This window comes from Microcaecilia unicolor, chromosome 7 (assembly GCF_901765095.1).
Source record: "Microcaecilia unicolor chromosome 7, aMicUni1.1, whole genome shotgun sequence".
Lineage (NCBI taxonomy): Eukaryota > Metazoa > Chordata > Amphibia > Gymnophiona > Siphonopidae > Microcaecilia > Microcaecilia unicolor.
The window spans coordinates 308,668,906-308,692,308 of NC_044037.1; the positions used below are offsets into that span (position 1 = coordinate 308,668,906).

At 44.3% G+C, this 23,403-nt stretch overlaps 1 protein-coding gene across 5 annotated transcripts in view; it reads left to right on the top strand.

The window, feature by feature from the left end:
• Nucleotides 1-23,403, top strand: part of ATG9A (autophagy related 9A) — a 110,812-nt gene that overhangs the window by 5,861 nt on the left and 81,548 nt on the right. For 3 of the 5 annotated variants that reach the window (XM_030210019.1, XM_030210016.1, XM_030210018.1), the window contains exons 2-4: nt 6,997-7,073; nt 13,840-13,979; nt 19,703-19,746. In XM_030210019.1, coding sequence (XP_030065879.1) covers nt 13,877-13,979; nt 19,703-19,746 — 147 coding nt within the window. In that variant the 5' untranslated portion in view covers nt 6,997-7,073; nt 13,840-13,876. The other 2 variants (XM_030210017.1, XM_030210020.1) reach the window with 2 other exon arrangements.

Sequence of the window (23,403 nt, forward strand, 5' to 3'; positions counted from 1 at the left end):
CATCTAGCCCAGTATCCTGTTTCCAGTGGCCAAACCAGGTTATCCTGAAAACCTGACAGGCTAGGTGTGTCCTGAAGACTGGCTTGAGAACCCCTGCTCTAGAGTGAACTAGTTTCCTAATTCCTCCCTAGATCAGTGGGCCAGCTGGCTTAGGAATACACCTCTAGCACAAAACCTAAAGCAGACCCACTTAGCTTTTCCGATTATGCTGTGACCTGTAGGTTCTGCATGGAGTAACACAGGTTGGTATCCCTATTTTAACAACATTTCCAACCTTTAATACTGCCTGCATTACAGATACACAACCAACACTTTCTGGATAAGCAGCATAAAATGTTTTGTACGTTTTTGGGAACTTGCCGGGTATTTGTGACCTGGATTGGCCACTGTTGGAAACAGGATGCTGAGCTTGATGGGCCTTTGGTCTTTCCCAGTATGGCAATATGTACTTATGACTCTTACCTCCCTTATCTTCCTCTTGTTAGGGAAGGGAAGATTCAAGAAAACTAAATATCCGCTTTACTTAAATATTGGTAGGCAGCTCTGTTTTTTTACTGAATTAATATCTCAGTGAGTGATGTTCATTTCCATCAGAGTTCATTTTTCTTTTCACTGCCTTCTGGTTCAAGTGGCTTGTGGGAACAACCTGCAGAACTGATTTTTGACCCTTCTTTTAGGAGTTTTTGAATTTAGGGGGTCGTTTACTAAGCCGCAGTAGGTTTTTAGTTTGGGTAGAAATCAGCTGGCCGTAAATGCCGAGAATCCCATAGGAATATTATGGGCATCTTGGCGTTTACCACCAGCTGATTTCTACCGTGAACTAAAAACGCTACCACAGTTTAGTAAAAGACCCCCTTAATGAGCAAAGTTCTCCATGGTGAATCTGGATGATTGATGTAGAGTGACATAATTGTTCTTTCCTACTTTTTTCTGAGCCATATACTCCCACTATGCAGGTACAAAGTTTCACCCTTTCTTAGTACTGCATGTACTAGCATGTTTTTTTAAAGTCCTACCTAGTTTCAGGACTGCTTTGCTACATCCCATATGGTCTGGACTGGTCTGGTATAGACGCAAAGGAGAAGTTCTCTTTTACCTAATAATTTTCTTTCCTTTAGTCTTACCAGACCAATCCAGAAACCCTCCCTAGTGAAATATTTCTGAACTTGATTAATTCTGGATTTTTTTCTCCTGTTTTTTGCATCGTATGTAGAAGATTGTTCTTTTAGAGAGCAATTCTGTTAGACCCCTGATGCAGGTGGTGTCTCCGCTGAAACACGGACCCGTGTGAGGTCTTTATTTGTTGGTACTTTGAAATAAAGGCTACTTGTTCTCTCTACACGTTTGGAGCTGTGTGATTTCCTCTGCTTTTTTGGAGTTCTGTCTGATTTGTGTAGATCTCTTCCCCTGTTGTTTCGTTTGCTTAATCAATGAATGTGACATTTGACCTGAAGGATGAACGTAAGCTTCATTGCTTGGTCATCCAAATTACTGAGTATTCTAAGACTGCACAGTGCCCTTATGGAATGAATCACACAGAACTGCTTTGTTTCTCTGTATCCATCCTTTGGTTGACAGACATATTCCACATGTTTTGGACTGGTCTAGTAAGACTAAAGGAAAGAAAAATATCAGGTAAAACATAATTTAAGAGCACTTTTCAAAACATCACTCTATTTTGTTTTTGGGGGGGGGGGGGGGCAGTTTGAGCTAAGCAATTAATTTCGTTTATCGAGGCAAGATTTACTATAGTGTATTCCTGTGCCAGAACTCATGGACTGAGTGAATTTTGGCACAAGAATAAACTACATTATCATGCCTTGATGAACGAAATTAATTGCATAGCTCAAAACTGACAAAAATGGACTGACTGAATTTTGGGAAAGTGCTCTTCAGTTTCTCCTTTAAAAACATCTAATATACTGTGTTTAATTCAATGAAAGCTGTAGCAGTTTACAGTGTCATTCAGGGAGAAAACAAATTACACAAATTCATAGTAGATCAAAACATAATAAAGGATTACAGTATTTAAAACATAAGACCTAGCTTGAAAGATAATACAGTAATATTGGGAGATAATACAGTAATAACCATGGTCATGCACCCACCCACGCCAACATATTAAGTAAATAATTGAGCAAGCAGCTACGTTTGACACCCCTCTTAAGTTTCTCAGGGAGCTTTTTGTCCTAAAATCACTGTTGAAAAAACGTGGATTCCTCTGAGCTAAGGTGCATAATATCTTTGGACTGTTAATGGGGTTGAAGGAGACACAAGATTAGATTAGTTGGGGGTGTTGGACAGGGCTGGTGTTAGAATTGCCATAGTCTAGGGCAGATATTTGGGAGAGGGTTGAAAAAGCCTGTTCACAGGTTGTGCCTTCTTCAGTTTTAATCAGGTTTGACTCCCTCTGTGGTGAGCCAGGGCACTTGTGTTGATTTCTACCACCCTAAGGCTATTCTGGTGTTTATGGCTCTGAAATAAATTAGTAAGATGCTCAGGGCCAGAGTCTAGAGAGAGGCAGTGGTGTGAAGACTTCCAGTTGCTACTGGGGCAGAGTGGCCTGATTTCAGGGCAAAGCAATTGGTGAATCGGTCCTGGTTTACAGCTTCTAATCTATTTCAATACTAGTAAAGAAGAGTTTGATAGTCAAAGCAATTTAACTTGCCAGGAGAGGCTCCTGGGTTGTTAAATTGTTTGTGTTGGGCTATCAACTGATAATTAGTGGCAGTTAACCAGTCAGTGTCACTGAATATCGGCACTAACCACTAAAGCTGTAGCCGATTATTTTGTGAGCAGTCCTAGGGCAGAGTCAGCACTTACGCAGTTAACTGCCAATGTTCAACACTGAGGGGGTCTTTTACAAAGGGGCGCTAGCGTTTTTAGTGCATGCTAAATGCTAGAGAGTCCCATATTTCTCAATCTGCACTTCCCCAGCTGTAAAGGACTAAAATACAAGCTGATACACGCCACCACCTTGTATCTAAGCACGCAGTTGTGGGATGCACTACCTACAGCCCTGAAAGCTATCGATGAAATAAATAACTTCCGCAAATCCCTGAAGACAGGTCTCTTCCACAAGGCCTACAAAGAAAACACACAGCCCTACAAAACTACCTCACCAATCCACACAGTTTATTACAGTCCACCTCTATCCTGCCTAATACCTTCTCTCTTCCCTTACCTAATCTCTGAACACTAATAATTGTATCTGATATTATGGAATAACTATGCCATAACCAAACTCTGTAAGCCACATTGAGCCTGCAAATAGGTGGGAAAATGTGGGATACAAATGCAATAAATAAAAAAAATACTAGTATATGAGCATCTCTAGCGTTTAGTCATTCTAAAAATGCTAAAAGGGACCCTTAATTTCCTAGGTTAACCAGACAAATCGGACTGCATGAAACACAGTACTATCTTTACCACATAGGCGGTCCAGTGCTGAATATCGCACTTAACCAGTTAAGGGATAGCCGGTTGCACAAACCAGATGTTCAGTGCTGAATCCCTCACTTAACCGGATAAGAGATAGCCGGTTGCACAAACCAGATGTTCAGTGCTGAATCCCTCACTTAACCGGATAAGAGATAGCCGGTTGCACAAACCAGATGTTCAGTGCTGAATCCCTCACTTAACCGGATAAGGGATAGCCGGCCGCACAAACCAAATGTTCAGTGCTGAATCCCGCACTTAACCGGATAAGGGATAGCCGGTTGCACAAACCAGATGTTCAGTGCTGAATCCCGCACTTAACCGGATAAGGGATAGCCGGTTGCACAAACCAGATGTTCAGTGCTGAATCCCTCACTTAACCGGATAAGAGATAGCCGGTTGCACAAACCAGATGTTCAGTGCTGAATCCCTCACTTAACCGGATAAGGGATAGCCGGCCGCACAAACCAGATGTTCAGTGCTGAATCCCACACTTAACCGGATAAAGGATAGCCGGCCGCACAAACCAGATGTTCAGTGCTGAATCCCCCACTTAACCGGATAAGGGATAGCCAGTTGCACAAACCAGATGTTCAGTGCTGAATCCCTCACTTAACCGGATAAGAGATAGCCGGTTGCACAAACCAGATGTTCAGTGCTGAATCCCTCACTTAACCGGATAAGGGATAGCCGGCCGCACAAACCAGATGTTCAGTGCTGAATCCCGCACTTAACCGGATAAAGGATAGCCGGCCGCACAAACCAGATGTTCAGTGCTGAATCCCCCACTTAACCGGATAAGGGATAGCCAGTTGCACAAACCAGATGTTCAGTGCTGAATCCCGCACTTAACCGGATAAGGGATAGCCAGCCGCACAAACCAGATGTTCAGTGCTGAATCCCGCACTTAACCGGATAAAGGATAGCCGGCCGCACAAACCAAATGTTCAGTGCTGAATCCCCCACTTAACCGGATAAGGGATAGCCAGTTGCACAAACCAGATGTTCAGTGCTGAATCCCGCTTTTAACCGGATAAGGGATAGCCGGCCGCACAAACCAAATGTTCAGTGCTGAATCCCTCACTTAACCGGATAAGGGATAGCCGGCCGCACAAACCAGATGTTCAGTGCTGAATCCCCCACTTAACCGGATAAGGGATAGCCGGTTGCACAAACCAGATGTTCAGTGCTGAATCCCGCACTTAACCGGATAAGGGATAGCCAGCCGCACAAACCAGATGTTCAGTGCTGAATCCCGCACTTAACCGGATAAGGGATAGCCAGCCGCACAAACCAGATGTTCAGTGCTGAATCCCGCACTTAACCGGATAAGGGATAGCCGGCCGCACAAACCAGATGTTCAGTGCTGAATCCCGCACTTAACCGGATAAGGGATAGCCAGCCGCACAAACCAGATGTTCAGTGCTGAATCCCGCACTTAACCGGATAAAGGATAGCCGGCCGCACAAACCAAATGTTCAGTGCTGAATCCCGCACTTAACCGGATAAGGGATAGCCAGCCGCACAAACCAAATGTTCAGTGCTGAATCCCGCACTTAACCGGATAAGGGATAGCCAGTTGCACAAACCAGATGTTCAGTGCTGAATCCCGCTTTTAACCGGATAAGGGATAGCCGGCCGCACAAACCAAATGTTCAGTGCTGAATCCCGCACTTAACCGGATAAGGGATAGCCGGCCGCACAAACCAGATGTTCAGTGCTGAATCCCCCACTTAACCGGATAAGGGATAGCCGGTTGCACAAACCAGATGTTCAGTGCTGAATCCCGCACTTAACCGGATAAGGGATAGCCGGCCGCACAAACCAGATGTTCAGTGCTGAATCCCGCACTTAACCGGATAAGGGATAGCCGGTTGCACAAACCAGATGTTCAGTGCTGAATCCCGCTTTTAACCGGATAAGGGATAGCCGGCCGCACAAACCAGATGTTCAGTGCTGAATCCCGCACTTAACCGGATAAGGGATAGCCGGTTGCACAAACCAGATGTTCAGTGCTGAATCCCGCTTTTAACCGGATAAGGGATAGCCGGCCGCACAAACCAGATGTTCAGTGCTGAATCCCGCACTTAACCGGATAAGGGATAGCCGGCCGCACAAACCAGATGTTCAGTGCTGAATCCCGCACTTAACCGGATAAGGGATAGACAGCCGCACAAACCAAATGTTCAGTGCTGAATCCCGCACTTAACCGGATAAGGGATAGCCGGCCGCACAAACCAGATGTTCAGTGCTGAATCCCCCACTTAACCGGATAAGGGATAGCCGGTTGCACAAACCAGATGTTCAGTGCTGAATCCCTCACTTAACCGGATAAGGGATAGCCGGCCGCACAAACCAGATGTTCACTGCTGAATCCCGCACTTAACCGGATAAGGGATAGCCGGTTGCACAAACCAGATGTTCAGTGCTGAATCCCGCTTTTAACCGGATAAGGGATAGCCGGCCGCAGAAACCAGATGTTCAGTGCTGAATCCCGCACTTAACCGGATAAGGGATAGCCGGTTGCACAAACCAGATGTTCAGTGCTGAATCCCGCTTTTAACCGGATAAGGGATAGCCGGTTGCACAAACCAGATGTTCAGTGCTGAATCCCGCTTTTAACCGGATAAGGGATAGCCGGCCGCACAAACCAGATGTTCAGTGCTGAATCCCGCACTTAACCGGATAAGGGATAGCCGGCCGCACAAACCAGATGTTCAGTGCTGAATCCCGCACTTAACCGGATAAGGGATAGCCGGTTGCACAAACCAGATGTTCAGTGCTGAATCCCGCTTTTAACCGGATAAGGGATAGCCGGCCGCACAAACCAGATGTTCAGTGCTGAATCCCGCACTTAACCGGATAAGGGATAGCCGGCCGCACAAACCAGATGTTCAGTACTGAATCCCGCACTTAACCGGATAAGGGATAGCCGGCCGCACAAACCAGATGTTCAGTACTGAATCCCGCACTTAACCGGATAATGGATAGCCAGTCGCTCAAACCAGATGTTCAGTGCTGAATATCCCACTTAACTGGATCAGGGATAGCCAGTCGCAGAAACCAGATGCTCAGCGCTGTATATCGCTGTTAACCAGATAAGGGATAGCTGGTCATGCAAACCAGATATTCAGTGCTTGGCCTGGACATTCCCCACCATTAAATATCCAGGTATAATCCCGCCTGCTGAATATTTACCCTGAAATGTTTTAAGTTAGTCCAGTAAAAAGGTGTCACTTTATTTTGTTTTTATTTTTAAGGTATATTATTATTACCAATTTTATTTCTGAGTTTCTACGTTAAGAAACAGATACTGAAAATCCAGGAATGGCCTGACTGTGCTTTCTGACTTTTCAGTCCATTCTCTGGAAAGGTACTTTGTGGATAATATATTGCTTTATCCAGCGTGGGAGGTTCATAGTTTCTAGTTGGAGTTCTGGATTGATTAGCTTACTCTCAGGGTGTGAGGTTGACCTTTCCCTCTCTTAACATCCTGCTGCTCTTTCACTTTTGATTTCATCTTTGCTGTTTCTTTTTATTCATCTCTTTGCTCAGCAGAATATCTCAGAAACTGAAATCTGGTGGAAGAGCAGTGGATGCATGGCTGTTGCTGGCAGACTGCCTAAATGGAGAAGGTAAGGGGTCTTTTAACGCTTGCTATGTTAATTGCCATGTACTGAGCAGGAAACAGGCTGTGTTTGAGAGAATACTGCTTGTATTCTTCACTGATCTGTTTGTCTTTCTATTAGTGTTCTTGCAGTATTCTTAGTATGTCTTTTTCACTGTATTCACACACTTACCAGACTGGCGTTCATGTCTGCTTTCCACAAGATAAAATTATTCCAAAATGTAAACTAAAGGACGGACAGAACCACAACGAAAAAGGAGCCTGTGAGGATTTAAAATGAGTTTGGCATACTACAGTTTACAATGATCCATTGAGTGAAGCCAAGATGAATATTTGCATGCAGATCTGTCTCATGCTTATTTGTTGTGGGTATTCTGAAAACCTGTCTGACCAGGTGTGTCCCAAGGGCTGGGTTGAGAATCACTGGTCTAGTGTAATCTCTCTTGTTTCCCATCTCATGCTCTCTTCTCACTTTTAAACTCCTTTCCCTTTCTGCTTTACTAGAGGGTGAGTTTTCCTGGATTTTACAGTTCATCTCTGTAGCTGCCATGAGGGAGGACGGGACTGGGGTTCTCCAGATATTGTAACATGTCTCTACCTACCTGGGACTTTTCTCTGGATGCAATGATATGTCCATATACTCTCAGTGGGATGTTTTCTCTCTATCTGTTGGGACACATAGCTCTCCCTGCTAGGGGCTTTACATAAAAACATTAAGCCATACTGAGTTCCTCCAAGGGCCACTGAGCCCAGAATTCTATCTCTGACAGTAGCCAGTTGAGGTCATAAGAACCTGAAACATCCCAAAATGTAGATATGCTTTTTTTTTTTGACTACTACACTGCACTGGGATGAGAATTTCAATGTATTGTCCACAGTTACTCCAAGATCTTTTTCTTGAGTGGTGACTCTTAACTCAACACCCAGCATTTTGTACTTGTACCTGGGATTATATTTCCCTATGTACATAAGAACATAAGAACAGCCAATGGTCCATCTAACCCAGAGTCCTGTTTCCATCAGTGGTCAATCCAGATCACAAGTACCTGGCAGTAGAGAGGTGTGGTAGCCGTGTTAGTCCACTCTTAAAGGTTATCAATAGAAATCAAACAAAATAAAACATGGAAAAGAAAATAAGATGATACCTTTTTTATTGGACATAACTTAATACATTTCTTGATTAGCTTTCGAAGGTTGCCCTTCTTCCTCAGATCGGAAATAAGCAAATGAGGTAGCAGATAGTATATATGAGAGAAACATCAAAGCATTACTTTGACAGTCTGACAGAGTGGGAGGGTGGGGGTATGCATGGGGACATCAAAGCATTTCATTGATATTCTAACAGAATGGGTGTTGGTAGGCCCACCCATTTTCCCTCCAGGCCCGCCCATCCGCATTGCTGTCTCTATCCCTTTTGTCCCACGGAGGCAGCGCTTCCTTCCTGCCCTGTCTTCTCCCGAAGCTCCGCTGCATCGGTCTCTCCCTGCAAGTGGAATCCTCCTTCGCCGGTCGCGCTGCGCTGCCATGCACATGCAGCTTCGCTCCTCCCCCTGCCGCGTCTATCTGGCCCTCTGTGATGCACTTCCTGTTTAGGGCCGGATGAACGCGGCAGGGGGAGGAGCGAAGCTGCATGTGCATGGCAGCGCAGCGCGACCGGCGAAGGAGGATTCCACTTGCAGGGAGAGACCGATGCAGCGGAGTTTGGGGAGAAGACAGGGCAGGAAGGAAGCGCTGCCTCCGTGGGACAAAAGGGATAGAGACAGCACGAAGGATGCGGACCTGGAGGAAAAATGGCTGAGCTGCTGGGACATGGGAGGGAGAGGAAGAAGGGACTGGAGGGAAGGGCGAGAGCTACTGGATATGGGAGGGAGAGGAAGAAGGGGCTGGAGGGAAGGGAGAGAGTTGCTGGGACATGGGAGGGAGAGGAAGAAGGGACTGGAGGGAAGGGAGAGAGCTGCTGGACATGGGAGGGAGAGGAAGAAGGGACTGGAGGGAAGGGAGAGAGCCGTTGGGACATGGGAGGGAGAGGAAGAAGGGACTGGAGGGAAGGGAGAGAGCCGTTGGGACATGGGAGGGAGAGGAGGAAGGGAGAGAGCCGCTGGACATGGGAGGATAGGGAGAGAAAGAGGGGTGATGGATGGAAGGATGCAGAGAGAAAGGGGAGAGACTGGAAGGATGTGGAGAGAGAGAGAGAGGGGAGACTGAACAGAAAAGGGTAGAGAGATAGAGACACTAGATGGAAGGATCAGGAGAGAGGGTAGATGGGTGGAAGGATGAGGAGAGAAAGAGGGAAGACACTGGATGGAAGGGTAGGGAGAAAAAGGAGACGCTGGATGCAAAAGAAAGAGGGGAGCTGCTGGATGGAAAGAGGGAGAGGACAGAGTAGGGAAAGACTGGAGAATAAGAGGAAGGGGCATGTGGAGAACAAGGGTGAGGAAAAGATGAAAAGCCATAGGTGGTGAATGGACAGGAAACCCTGGCAAGAGAAAGACGAAGGAAAGTAGAATCTAGAGACTGGGAGCAACACAATGAGAAAAAGTAAATGGCCATACAACAAAGGTAAAGAAAATAATTTTATTTTAATTTAGGATAAAGTAATATGGTACCTGTGTTAATAAAGTTTCAGAGACCAATACTTCCTTCCTTAGGTCAGGAGAGGATACCATAACAGCGTTATGCTGACCTGAGGCAGGAGGTTTTGGCCTCTGAAAGCTCATTGAAAAGGGTGTTAGGCTTTTAAATAAATTTTCTGAAACCTGATGCACTGAAAAGCAGCACTTTACCCCTATGTGACAAATGCATCTGATTAGTGTGACTAAATTTTGCTGGGGAAGGGGGAATAGAGAGAAAATTTTGTGCCCACCCACTTTAGGTTCAGGCCCATCCAAAATTGGCAGTCTGGCTACGCCACTGGCATGGAGACATCAAAGCATTTCATTGATATTCTAACAGAATGGGTGTTGGTAGGTGAGAGGAGAGTAATAAACAGAGAAATACAGCTTTATGGTTTATAATGAGTTAGAAAACCCAGATCCTTATTGTTTGTTGTGTGTCAAAATATTCAATCATTCTTATTTCAAAGGTCTTACGTTCCTGTATTGTTTTAAAATTACCTTTCAGTATTCTTACTGTGAAATCACTGGTGCAGTGTTCTGGTCTTGAGAAGTGTTGGCCCACAGGGGTGGGGGCCTGACTGGCACCGGCTATTTTCATGTGATGTCTGTGTAGATTGAATCTTGTCTTAAGCATCTGGCCTGTTTCTCCAATATAGCATCCTTCGTTACATTTCTTACACTGAATGATATATACCACATTGGAAGATGAGCATGTAAAATAGTCCTTTATGTTGAATATTTTTCCTTTGTGAATGACTGTGGGGTCTTGTGAAATGTGTAACACAGCCAGCTGCAAACTATGCCAAAACATTTCACAAGACCCCACAGTCATTCACAAAGGAAAAATATTCAACATAAAGGACTATTTTACATGCTCATCTTCCAATGTGGTATATATCATTCAGTGTAAGAAATGTAACGAAGGATGCTATATTGGAGAAACAGGCCAGATGCTTAAGACAAGATTCAATCTACACAGACATCACATGAAAATAGCTGGTGCCAGTCAGGCCCCCACCCCTGTGGGCCAACACTTCACAAGACCAGAACACTGCACCAGTGATTTCACAGTAAGAATACTGAAAGGTAATTTTAAAACAATACAGGAACGTAAGACCTTTGAAATAAGAATGATTGAATATTTTGACACCCAACAAACAGGACTTATAAGGATCTGGGTTTTCTAACTCATTATAAAACATAAAGCTGTATTTCTCTGTTTATTACCCTCCTCTCACCTACCAACACCCATCCTGTTAGAATATCAATGAAATGCTTTGATGTCCCCATGCATACCCCCACCCTCCCACTCTGTCAGACTGTCAAAGTAATGCTTTGGTGTTTCTCTCATATATACTATCTGCTACCTCATTTGCTTATTTCCGATCTGAGGAAGAAGGGCAACCTTCGAAAGCTAATCAAGAAATGTATTAAGTTATGTCCAATAAAAAAAGGTATCATCTTATTTCCTTTCCATGTTTTATTTTGTTTGATTTCTATTGAAGTACCTGGCAGAAACCCAAATAGCAACATATCATGATCCCAATCACAGGGCAAGCAGTGGCTTCCCCATGTCTGTCTCAATAGCTGACTATGGACTTTTCCTCCAGGAACTTGTCTAAATCTATTTTAAACCCAGATACGCTAACCGCTGTTACTACATCCTCCAGCAAAGAGTTACAGAGCTTAACTATTCGTCAGCAACGAGGGACCAGTAGATAAGAAGCAGACTACAGAGTTAGAAACACCTTCCAAAGTAGAAGCCGAAGCATGGAGTCCAGGAAGAGCTCAGCTGATAAAGTGCTGGCGTCTGACATCAGCAGGGAGAAGGAGCACAGCCATAGGACAAGAGCAGGGGAGGAGGAACCGGAAGACCAATAGGAGAGAAGCAAGGGAAGCCAGGCAGAGGAAGAGCAGACCCAGGTGGGTGGAGGCAAAGCAATCAAGGAGCCTGGAAGCCAGGCAGAGAGAGAGAGAGAGAGAGAGAGAGAGAGAGCAAGCAGAAACAGGTGGGTGGAAGCAAAGCAATCAAGGAGCCTGGAAGCCAGGCAGAGAGAGAGCAGAACCAGGTGCATGGAAGGAGCCCGCACCCACCGCTTTCTAAACAAACCCAGAGAGGACTACACACACATGCTCAGGCAAGTTAGTCCAATAAAAAAGGTATCATCATATTTTCTTTTCTCTGTTTTGATTTATTTCTATTTATTACCTACTCAGTATACAAAGCAAGTCCCACAGTGCAGTATCATATTTAGAATATAAAATCAGAAATAATAAAAAAAATAAGTGAAAGTGGTTTTTTTTTGCACTCATAGGCTTTCCAAGGACTGCCACACCTACATCCTCATACTACACATCTTTTGTAATCACTTCATGCCACCCATAGTGAATGCTTTTTAAAAATAAATTAAAAAACTGTAGCAGTACTTATCTTCAGTAAGGATCCTGGGTCTCGACATGGACCATGTTTCACATTTGCTGTCTCAAGGAAGCCTGCTGAAGACGGAAATTCATGGGTCTCTGAATAATAGCAAGCTGTGCAGGTCCCTTCTGAACTCCTTTGCGCGTTCCAATTTAGAGAAGCAAGGAAACCCATTCCTTGATCCTTGGGTTGCTACAAAGGGGCAGAACCTGTCCCTTTGGTTATGCCCCTTCAGGCGTGCCGGGGCTAGGATGCTGCTTTATTCCACTGGGGGCCTCACACCAATTGGGGATGCTCTAGGGTGCCACTCCAACTGCCTGCAGCAAGTAAGCAGCTCGGCCTGTCTGCGCGGCAAGGACGCAGCTGTATTCTTCTGGGGTCCTCACACCAGTCATAGGTGTTCTGGGGTGCCTCTCCAGCCGCCTTCAGCAGGTAAGCAGCTCAGCCTGTCAGAACTCCTTGATGTTTTTATATCCTTTTTTTAATTACTGTAAAGTGCTTTTTGTACACTATTAAAAGGCATTATAACAAACCTTTAAATTAACTAGATGTGATTACTTGGTACATTTTAATCAAGTGAGTATCATGTGGAGTGGAGGAGAAGCCGAATGGTTAGAACAATGGACTGTGTACCCAGGAAGCAACGTTCAAATCCCTCTGCAACTCTTTGTGATCTAGTGCAAGTCACTTAACCCTCCATTGCCTCAAGTACAAACCCCCCACCCCCGTTTACAAAGTTGCAAGGCAATGCCGACACAGCCCTGTGTCGGCAGTACCGCACCTCCAGCCGCTAGCATGGCTTTGTAAACAGGGGCTGTAGAGACCCTTTTACAAAGCTAAGGCAAAATGTGGCCGTAGCTTTCCCTTATGTGCATCTTTTCTGCACACTAAGGTCACTTTTTGCTGTGGCCAAATATGGCTAATTTTCTATTTTGTGCATTAATGGCCACACAACTAATGTTACAATACTGAATATTGGTCTCAATCAGTATTTCCTATTAGGAAACTCCATTTAATTTTGATTTTAAGTATTGAGGAAGAAAAGACTTCAGATGCCTATATGGTTGCAAATTGATTGCAAAAATTGTGCAACTTCATTAATCATAAAAATCTCCTCCTGCCTTTTTCTTTTTTATTTATATACATTTTTAAAATGTTTAATTTTCCCTTAATGATTTAAAAGATATCTAATCCCAAAAATGAAATATACAGATTTGTTTCCTCTGTTCAATCACGTAACTTAGGCATTAAATATTTTTTTTTCGATTAAAAGCATTTTAACTGAACTGGCTCTTATCGCTCAACAGGGCTACTCCGTTTCACTTATTTGTAGTTTCCTCGGGAGCTACCAGTCCGTTGCCTACAACAGCAGAAAACTGCGTTCTCAAATGTGCATCACCTGTCCTGAACATGTGATTACTGAATACACCTTCAGCTTTATTTTCTTACTCTGTGTACAGTCTTTCTTTTTGTCTGCTTGGCCTCTCTGTGTTTGTGATACTGACCGTATCCTACTATTTGGTTCCCTTTTCTCTCTCTTTCTGTCTTGATGACCATCTCAATACCATTTCTCTTAATTCCAAATCTCTTTGCTATCTTCTTATTGTCCTGTATGAAAATTATTTACTATCTTTCTCTGAAAATGTGTACTCTTTTTTTTTCACTTTCTTTGAATGTCCTGCCTCCCTTACTGATTTTATTCTCCTTTTCTGAATGTCTCTCTACTCTTTCTGTAGACTCCCTCGGATAAGATCATGAGCAGAACCTGTTGAGATGGATCACTTTGACACTGAGTATCAGCGCCTGGAATCTTCTTACAATGACTCTCCCCCTGGAGATGAAGATTTGTTGGTGTATGTTCCTGAGGGCAGTAAATGTAAGTCATTTAATGGATATGTTCCTGCTTCTCTCTCTCTCTCTCTCTCTCTCTCTCCCCCAAAGATGGAGGGAAGTAGTGTCTGCTGGAGGAAGATTTCAGTGGTAAGTGAAATAGAAACGAGCAGATGGACAGAGAGCTTTTTTTAGTGTAGATTGGACAGGTTTCCATAGAAGGAGAGGACTGGGGGGGGGGGGGGGGGGGGGGGGTCACGTGATGCCTGCCACCTGAATGGCAACAAGAAAGAGAGCTCCGCCAAATTTCTGCAAAAATCTGCTAAATATCTGAGTCCTCCCCAAGTCTGTTGAATTTTCTACACTTACGTTTTAATTGGACACCGCCTGGGTGAAGCTGAGCGATGGAGGGAGCGCTGTGGGAGAAGGTATGCCCACGAGGAGCCAGAGAGGCCTGAAAAACAAAATAGGTTCTTTCACTGAAAGTAATTAAGATGGTGGCAGGCCCAGAGTCACAGCAGATGACCGCGCTGGGAGACTGGGCTAAGGAGATCTCGCGCACAGTCGCAACGGCACTAGAAGACCGTCTAAATAAAATTCAATCTGCGGTGGACAAGATAAATGAGAAATTCGACACTCAGACCTGGAGAATTGCCGAGGTGGAGCAGCGTGTGTCAGCGCAAGAAGATGCAGCGCATGGCATGGTGACGCAGATTGTGAACTACAAAAAGCAGCAGCAGCCCCCCGTGATCGTTTGGAGGAGCAAGAGAACTGGAACTGTCGTAACAATCTTCGGGTCATTGGACTGCCCAAATCAGTTTCAGATAAAGACCTTTAGTACATGGCTGCCAGCACAGTTGTGCATAGAAGAATGTACAAATACACTGCAGTGTGATCGTGTACACCGGATTGGGATGCAAGAAGAGCGAGAAAGTAAACCGCCCATGGCTATCGCATACTATATGAACTGGCTGGAAAAAGAGTACTTGCTGAAAGCCTTTTGATCTAAGAAGACGACACTGGAGTGTAAGGGGCACCAGCTGCTATTGTTTAATGATTACTCAGCCGGGGTAGCACAAATGTGCAGAGCTATGGCGCCAACATGTACATTGCAGCATAGAAAGGGTATACATTTTTCGCTTTTGTACCCAGCTAAACTCCGGATCTGGCATTAAGGACAAACGGTTCTGTTCTTGGAGGTCTCACAGGCTCAGGCATTCCTGGACATTCTTAATAGCGAGGGGCCCCATCAGACGAGTGATCAGGCCAAATTCCACCATGTTTTTGGATAATACCCCCAGCAGAAAGGACCTAGTGACTCTACAGATGTGGATCCCTTTGCTCTGGAATCTTAACATGGAAGGGCAGCTATGTCTGGAAGAGTGGGGGTGACTATATGGGGCTTCTGGAGTCATCTTTTTCAAAGGCCACAAGGAATCTTCTGTTATATGTACTTTTTTTGTTGTAACAGCTTACTGGTCTGAATTGGGGAGAGCATTCAGAGTGGCTGGGGAGAATACAAGGGGAGGAACATGTATCATAATTAGATGGCGGAGAGGGCGTGGGGTGGAAATATTCTGTTGTGTTTGTTCGGGGAGGGGGGGGAGGATGGCTTCACTGTTTAAGAGAGAGGAGAGGTTTAACTGGGGGAGTTAGGAGGGGGATGTGTGAATGATGTGCTCGGGAGGGAGGGGGAGTATGATTGGGGGGAATATGGGGTAGTAGAAGGGAATGATATTGTAAGAGGGAAGATGGGGGTAGACAGTGCACCCTGGAATTATCGTCGCTGTTATTTAGTCTGGGTCATTACTCAGGGGATGAAAGAGTCCAGCAGGCTTAGCTGGGAGGCCTGTGGGATGGGAAATGAGCATAACATGCATAATAACGGTCTGTTCACTACACAGCAGAATCGACAGAGAGGATATGGAAATTCTCGCCCTCATTGTATAATGACACAGCTTTTTGAACTTACCTGAGGGAGAACTGGCTACACTATCAATCCACTAATGAGACTCCAGAAGTGGGCCCAGTTACTTCTTGGGAAGCTTCTAAGGTAGTAATAAGGGGTCATATATTGGCATACACATTGAGCAGGAAGAAAAAGTTAGAGGCTGAGTTATTAAAACTATCCCAGGAATATCAGTCCCTTCGTCGGCAGCATATGCACCGTTTAAATAAGTCCTCTAAAGACGCCTTGCTGGGGATCAGGCGCCAGATTGATATTTTGCTCACTAGTCGGGCTGAGCGAGATATTTTATTATCAAAGGTTTAAATTGTTTAAATGGGGCAGCAAGGCTAGAAAACTTATGACCAATCTAGTGCATCCTTAAAAGAAAAAACAGGTCATTATCTATATTAAGGATGGGTCTGGCCGGAGATACCATAAAGAATCCCAAATACAAACCCAGTTTGTTCAATATTATCGATCTTTATATGAGGCGAGAGAATTGGATATAGAGAAGAGGGATGCATTCTTTCGAGATTTATTGGTTCCTAGGTTCACTATAGATCAAGTACAGACTTTGAGCCGTTCTATCTCTGCAAAAGAGATCAGATTGGGTGTTAAAGCATTAAAGTTGACAAAAGCCCCAGGCCCAGATGGTTTTGGACCAGAATATTACAGAATCCTGTCGGATGTAGTGGCGTAGCCTCTGGCCAATATGTATAACAGCTTAGTACAGGGAGGGGGAGACCTCCATCAGAATCTAGCTCATATTATATTGTTGCCTAAACCGGGGAAGGACCCTACGTTCATGTCGAGGCCTTCTCAGTCTCTGGATTTCCAGCCTTGCTGCGTCTCTGGTGGTCGAGCCTTGCCCTGTCTCTGGTGGTCAATCCTTACTTCATCTGTTTTGTGTCAGAGACAGGAGTTTGATTCATGGACTCATGATTTCCTTTTTGCTTTGGTATCGAATATACTGAAAGAGAGACTGCTGCACATTATCCTTTATGGCAGAGCTCTGGCGTTCTCTCTGTATCCACCTGCTGGTAGGGGCCATAACCCACTCGTCTCTGGACCTGTTGGGACTAAAGGAAAGAAAATTATCAGGTAAGAAACATAATTTTTTCTCTTCTTTGTAGAAACTAGTAACTTTAATATATTATTTTGTTATGTTATGTTATCAGGTACTTGTAACCTGCCAACCCTCCTGCTAGAGATTCAAGGCGAGGTAACACAAAGTAAAAAACTGAACATCCATCAGTAACTTACGCAACACTGTCACACACACCCTGACCGCTCTCCCCCCCCCTCCCCTTGAACACATTGTAGGGGTTTTTACTGCTTTCTCACCTTTGCTGGTCTGAGACCAAGTTAAGCCTGAACCATCTTTTCTGAACCAATATACAATCTGCAGCCTGAGGCCTGAATACAACATGAACCAGCTTTTGTACAAGGAAAACTGCTTCTTGACACAGCTGTGTTAGTGACTTCATTTAAGGACATGTTTTCCTTCACTAGCCTTCCAGTTTATTTCCTGGGAAGGTGTGGAGGAGCAGAATTCACAGAGACAGTGTCTCTGGAACTTCTGGGAACCATGGAGGGGAGCTTGGTACTGCAAGCCTACTAATGATAAGCTGTTCTTGCAGGATGCCCACAAGGCCTCTCATTGTACAGATGGACAGACGGTTTGTGATTGATCCATGTTTGTCAGCTATAGACCCGGAGAGCAATGCCAACACTGGACAAGAGAAACAAGAGAAGAAGATTTCATGGTGTACAGATCTGTCTTGGAGGAGAGACTGAATTGCCAGAACACCTATGAACTGTATCTCTGTGCTAGGTACAGCACAAGGCCAAGTTCCAAAAGCCGTGTAACTGTCTGCTCACAGAGCAGGAACCTTGGACTAAATTCTGATCAGAAGGGGTCGCAGGAAAATTGCTAGAGCCTGGAGAGGAGGCTCCAATTCATCTGCCCATCTGGACTCTGAAGCTATGGACCGCAAGAGTGAGAGAGACAGAAGTTTTCCTCTTATGCTCAGGTTTAATTAATTTTGGTTTTTGCCTGTGAAGGATTGGTTACCTCAGGACCCCCGTGGTCATTAGCCTGTCTTTGCTGCTAAGTTGGTAATCTCTTCTCAGGATATATATAGTTGTATAGTTACATAATTGCATATATATTCATATATCTATTGGTAATTTTTAGTATTTGTGACAGTACCTATTTTTGAATATTGGTTTGCTACATTGCCCTTATTTTTTATATAATAAATAATATGTATTTCCACTTTGGTATTATTCTTTCATTGGTGGACAGCCTATCATGAATCTAAGGGCCATATTTAGGTACTGGTCATCTCCATAGCAAAATGAGTCCATAGTAATTGCTGTATGAGTGATTTTCTGTATACTAACAGTGCCTACAAACACACATGCATTTACATGTAAAGGGATTGAAAACAATTCCATGAGCCATGTTCTGCATGCTTTCCCTACTTTTTGATAGTTCATCCTATTTTTGATGCCTTGGATACTGTCTGTTTGCTGGAGTTAATCACTGCTATTTCCATTATTGTTATTATAGTTTTTGATTATGTTACATGTTTAGACTGTGTTTATTGTGTTCGATGAATATTTTTTAGGTTCTTTGCCTTGTGGACCAGTTAAATATTTAAATAAATGGAATGGAATATCAGGGCTAGATAAGGTAATAGAAGGCAGAAAGTCACAAGTTATGCAACATAACAGTCAGGGAGGTTGCCCATGACTGCTAGAAGGGAGTGTCATGAAACACCTAGCACCCACCTGGGGTTAACCCTGTGGCCACCTGGAGGGTCTGTCCCCAGCACTGCTCAGGCCCACCTGCACCTGTACACGTACTCTACAATGCACCCTCCTCCCACTGACTAGGTCCTGCTTGCATCTGGGCGAGTCTTCCACTCTCAAGTTATTCCCCAGTGATTTCTAGGACACTGGGGCCACACTCCCAGAGGCCTTACAGTTCCTAGAAAACACCCACAGACCCAAAACACAAACCACCAGGATTCTTAGTCAGTCCAGGAGAACAGAGCTAACAAACTAGTGGGTTTATTATCATAGAAATAGAACAGTGGATGATATAAGACAGGTGGAAAAACAACAAGCAATAACAGGTAACTGAGTAAGATCATTATTAAAGCTATTCTAAACACTTTATTACTACTACCTGGGTAGCACCTAGGGAGTTTCAGGAAAATAACTGTTCACAGGTCTTGAACAGGGTCTCAGGGCAGAGATGTTTACCCTTTGCACTCCCTAGCTGAGCCTGGGGAAAATCCAGTACCTCCTGGCTGGATTTTGAACTCCAGGGCCAATCAGAGCCCAGAGCATTTTGAAAGAATCTGGCCAATAGCTGGGCATGATACTTTTTCCTCTGGGCTTAACTTAAAAAGAAACAGTCTTCTCTGCAACAGCCTTAAAACACAGAGCAAACAGCACCTGCTGGCCAAACAAGAGAAATACACTGCATGAAACTATTACAATTCACAGACTTGAAAACACCCTGCTTCGCCACAGGGAATAACTATTCTGCCCTGTTTCTTAGAAACTTCCTCTTTCCACCGCTGCTGGATACTGGGCTGGGGCCTTTGTTCTGGTTGATGAAGGGCTCAGAGAAAGTGAGAGGACAATCGTGGTGGATCAATAATGGCAGAGGTTATATACTGTAGTGTATTTTTGATGGTTGAGGGGATGGCAGAGGAATGTTAGGAGGAGACAGGAAAAATACTGCATATCTACAGATGGAGCATCATTCTGTGCAGTAAAAATAACCTATCTTCTATTTGTTGCAGCTCAATGGCATCACATAGAGAACCTGGATCTGTTCTTCTGTCGAGTATCCTTTCTGATGTCAAGAATTAGATACAGAGTGAGATCCTGGGACACAGCTTCTAGTGTTGAGTTAGAAGAATGGCACTTTGGGCAAAAAGCTCAAAGCATCAGGATAATAAAGTGATGCTCTGGGACACGGACCTTAGAGGGAGGTATTTTGCTCTTTGGTCTTTACTCCAGCTACAAACTGAATGAATGTACGTACTTTCACTTTGCAAATTGCCCTAAGGAAAAACTATACACAGAGATTTGCACCTCCTTTTCTATGGATACATTTTCAGATCATAACTACATACGTAATTAAGAAACTCAATTTCTGCTGGTTTACCCATAGCATCTTATAAAGACACGTGGAGGGGCATAATTGAACAGGGATGACCATCTCTAAGGGCGCCCATCTCTAAGGACGTCCTGGCGAAGGGGCGGGGAAACCCGTATTATCGAAACAAGATGGGCGTCCATCTTTTGTTTCGATAATACTGTCAGGACGCCCAAATCTCAACATATAGGTCAACCTTAGAGATGGTCGTCCCCGGTTTTCGGCGATAATGGAAACCGAGGACGCCCATCTCAAAAATGACCGAATCCAAGGCATTTGGCGTGGGAGGAGCCAGAATTCATAGTGCACTGGTAACCCTCGCATGCCAGGAAACCACCAGGCACTGCAGTGGACTTCACAAATTGCTCCCAGGTGCATAGCTCCCTTACCTTGGGTGCTGAGCTCCCCAAACCCCCCCCAAAAACCCACTCCCCACAACTGTACACCACTACCATAGCCCTAAGGGGTAAAGAGGGGCACCTAATGTGGGTACAGTGGGTTTCGGGTGGGTTTTGAAGGGCTCACATTACCAGCACAAGTGTAACAGGTAGGGGGGGATGGGCCTGGGTCCGCCTGCCTGAAGTGCACTGCACCCACTAAAACTGCTCCAGGGACCTGCATACTGCTGTCATGGAGCTGGGTATGACATTTGAGGCTGGCATAGAGGCTGGAAAATTTTTTTTTTAGGGTGGGAGGGGGTTAGTGACCACTGGGGGAGTAAGGGGAGGTCATCCCCAATTCCCTCCGGTGGTCATCCGGTCAGTCGACCAAATGCTTGTGAGGGATGCCCTTCTTTTTCCCATTATCGGCCGAGGACGCCCATCTCTTAAGCACACCCCAGTCCTGCCTTTGCTACGCCTCCAACACACCCTCGTGAACTTTGGTCATCCCCGCAACGGACTGCAGTTGAGGGTGCCCAAAATCGGCTTTCAATTATGCCGCTTTGGGCGACCCTGAGAGAAGGACGCCCATCTCCTGATTTGTGTCAGAAGATGGGCGCCCTTCTCTTTCGAAAATGCCCCTGATAGGCATCTGTATGTCTTTATAAACCAGGCCAAAAATGGATGCTTGTTTGGTCTTCACACCTGGCTGACGCCTTTATAAATTAGCCCCTATGAGTGCACCCACCTGTTCTATAAGACGTTATGCATACATTGCAGCTTTACTCCTGCTGTACTCAAAACCATGCCCCTAGGAATGCCTGTGCACAGTGCCTTTAAAAGTACATACAATCTGTGGGTGTGCATTCATGTACTTGTGTACGCTGCCACACAGAGTTATAAGAGTCATTTACCACTTGTAAAACATGCTTTACGTATAAAAAATGCTTTCCTTACCGTTCCCGATGAATGAGTAGATGATCTCCTACCAGCAGATGGGGAACCTGAGAACTACTGAGTGATATCATCCGATAAGGTCCTGTACAGCCCTGAGCCGGCCAGTATTTCTCGGTGAGTACCTGGGCAGCTCAGCTCTGGGTTTGCCTTGCTTGGGTGTTCCGCTTTTGGCCTATTGGCTGCCTTAGGGGTATAACTAAAATATGACATTTAAAAATATAAATATCAATTCTAAATAATACATAAACAAATGCAAACTAAAAACCAAATATATAAAACAAACTAAATAAAAACAAAACTTTGATGTAAAAAATATAAAACATGCACAGTGTATGGGGACTGACAAGTGAAATGCATACTGACATTAATTTACAATATATACGTGAAACACCTAGGAATCAAATGGTGGAGCTCCTTACCACCCAAAATAAGAAATATACAGGAATATACTAGATTCCACAAAATCCCCAAATCGTTCCTATTCAAACAAACCCTTGCAAGGAAACAACCATATCTCAACAATTATTACCTGAATTGGTTATTACTCTATTCACCATTAGCTTTCTCTTTGCTTCATGTACAATTCCTCATTCATAATAGATTTTCTAAATGTTAAACATCCATAGCTGTCCCAGTTTGTTTATGATATTGTATTGTAAAATTGGATTCTTACAGCAAATTACTTCCTTATGCATTATTTCTTTGTTATGTATCCTATACTGTTTATTGTAAGCCACACTGAACTCAAACTTGGTTGGGATAATGTGGGATATAAATGTCACAAATAAATAAATAAACATATGTTAACATGCCAAGCATAAAAAGGGCTGTGCACTGAGTCATGCATTATGATACATCTTGAAATTAAAATTCTCTACTCAGTGATTTAATGCAGCTTTCAAAGGTGTTTAAATTGCAGAATCCAAGGTGAAGTGCATGAAACAGATGTGCTACTAAATGCATAAAGGTTCTAAAATATATACCAATTACAAGGGGTCAAAGAGGATCTAAAAAAGCAGCAAATCCGCTCCACAATACAGTGACAGCACTATGTGCTAAAAAAGTATGAAAACCACTAATAAAAAAATCAATATTAAAAAGTACTATAAATAATCTTTATAAAACACAAAGGGCCTGTTTACTAAGCCACGCTGTAGGTGCACAAACTTTTTAGTGCTAACACTAGAGACACCCATAGGAATAATGGGTGTCTACTGTAGCACGCGCCAAAGATTAGCGCGCCTACACCACGACCTATATGGGTAAACAGGGACCCATATGTCCTTACCAGACAAACGAGCCTGTATGTTGCAGCAAACTCAGAGTAATCAATGTAAAACAAGAGGGCTTGCTGAGAAGGCTGATTTACACATGTTCCTTCCTCATTCAGATAATGATTAAACTACTGCCCAGATTGTTTGTGCTAGCTGAATCACAGCAATTGATTGTTTGAATGACAATTGCGAATCATCTGGCATAGACGATCTGGAAAATACAACAGATTAAACAGTTCAGAAGGGAATTCAAGACCTATCTCTTTATATAAATGCTAGGAATAAATGCCCGTTTCTGAGGGCAATGAAACGGGCGCTAGCAAGGGGCCCCCTCCCTCCGAGCTACTTGCCTGTTCGGTGTTCGCGCGCTGTGTGTGGGTAGGGTTTTTTTTTTGTTTTGTTTGCTGCGCCTCCGTGGCCGTGCCTGTGGCGTTTCGGTTTTGGGCCTCGAGTGTTATCGCTCCGCCCTCAACGTCATGACGTTTTGACGCCGAGGTCGGGGCAGACACTCCAGGGCACACCGGATATCTCAGGCGCCTCCAACTTCCGTGGAGGCTTCAGAACGTTGGGGTTGCCTTTTATATAGAGAGATATGGGTTGGATGATATGATTTGAGAAGCTGGGAAGAAGATGAGGTTGAATAATGAGATTGAAGCCAAGATTTTATGTTGATTATTTATTTGTGATTATATTTTAGTTATTTTCAATGTCATGGTACTGTGATGGAATAT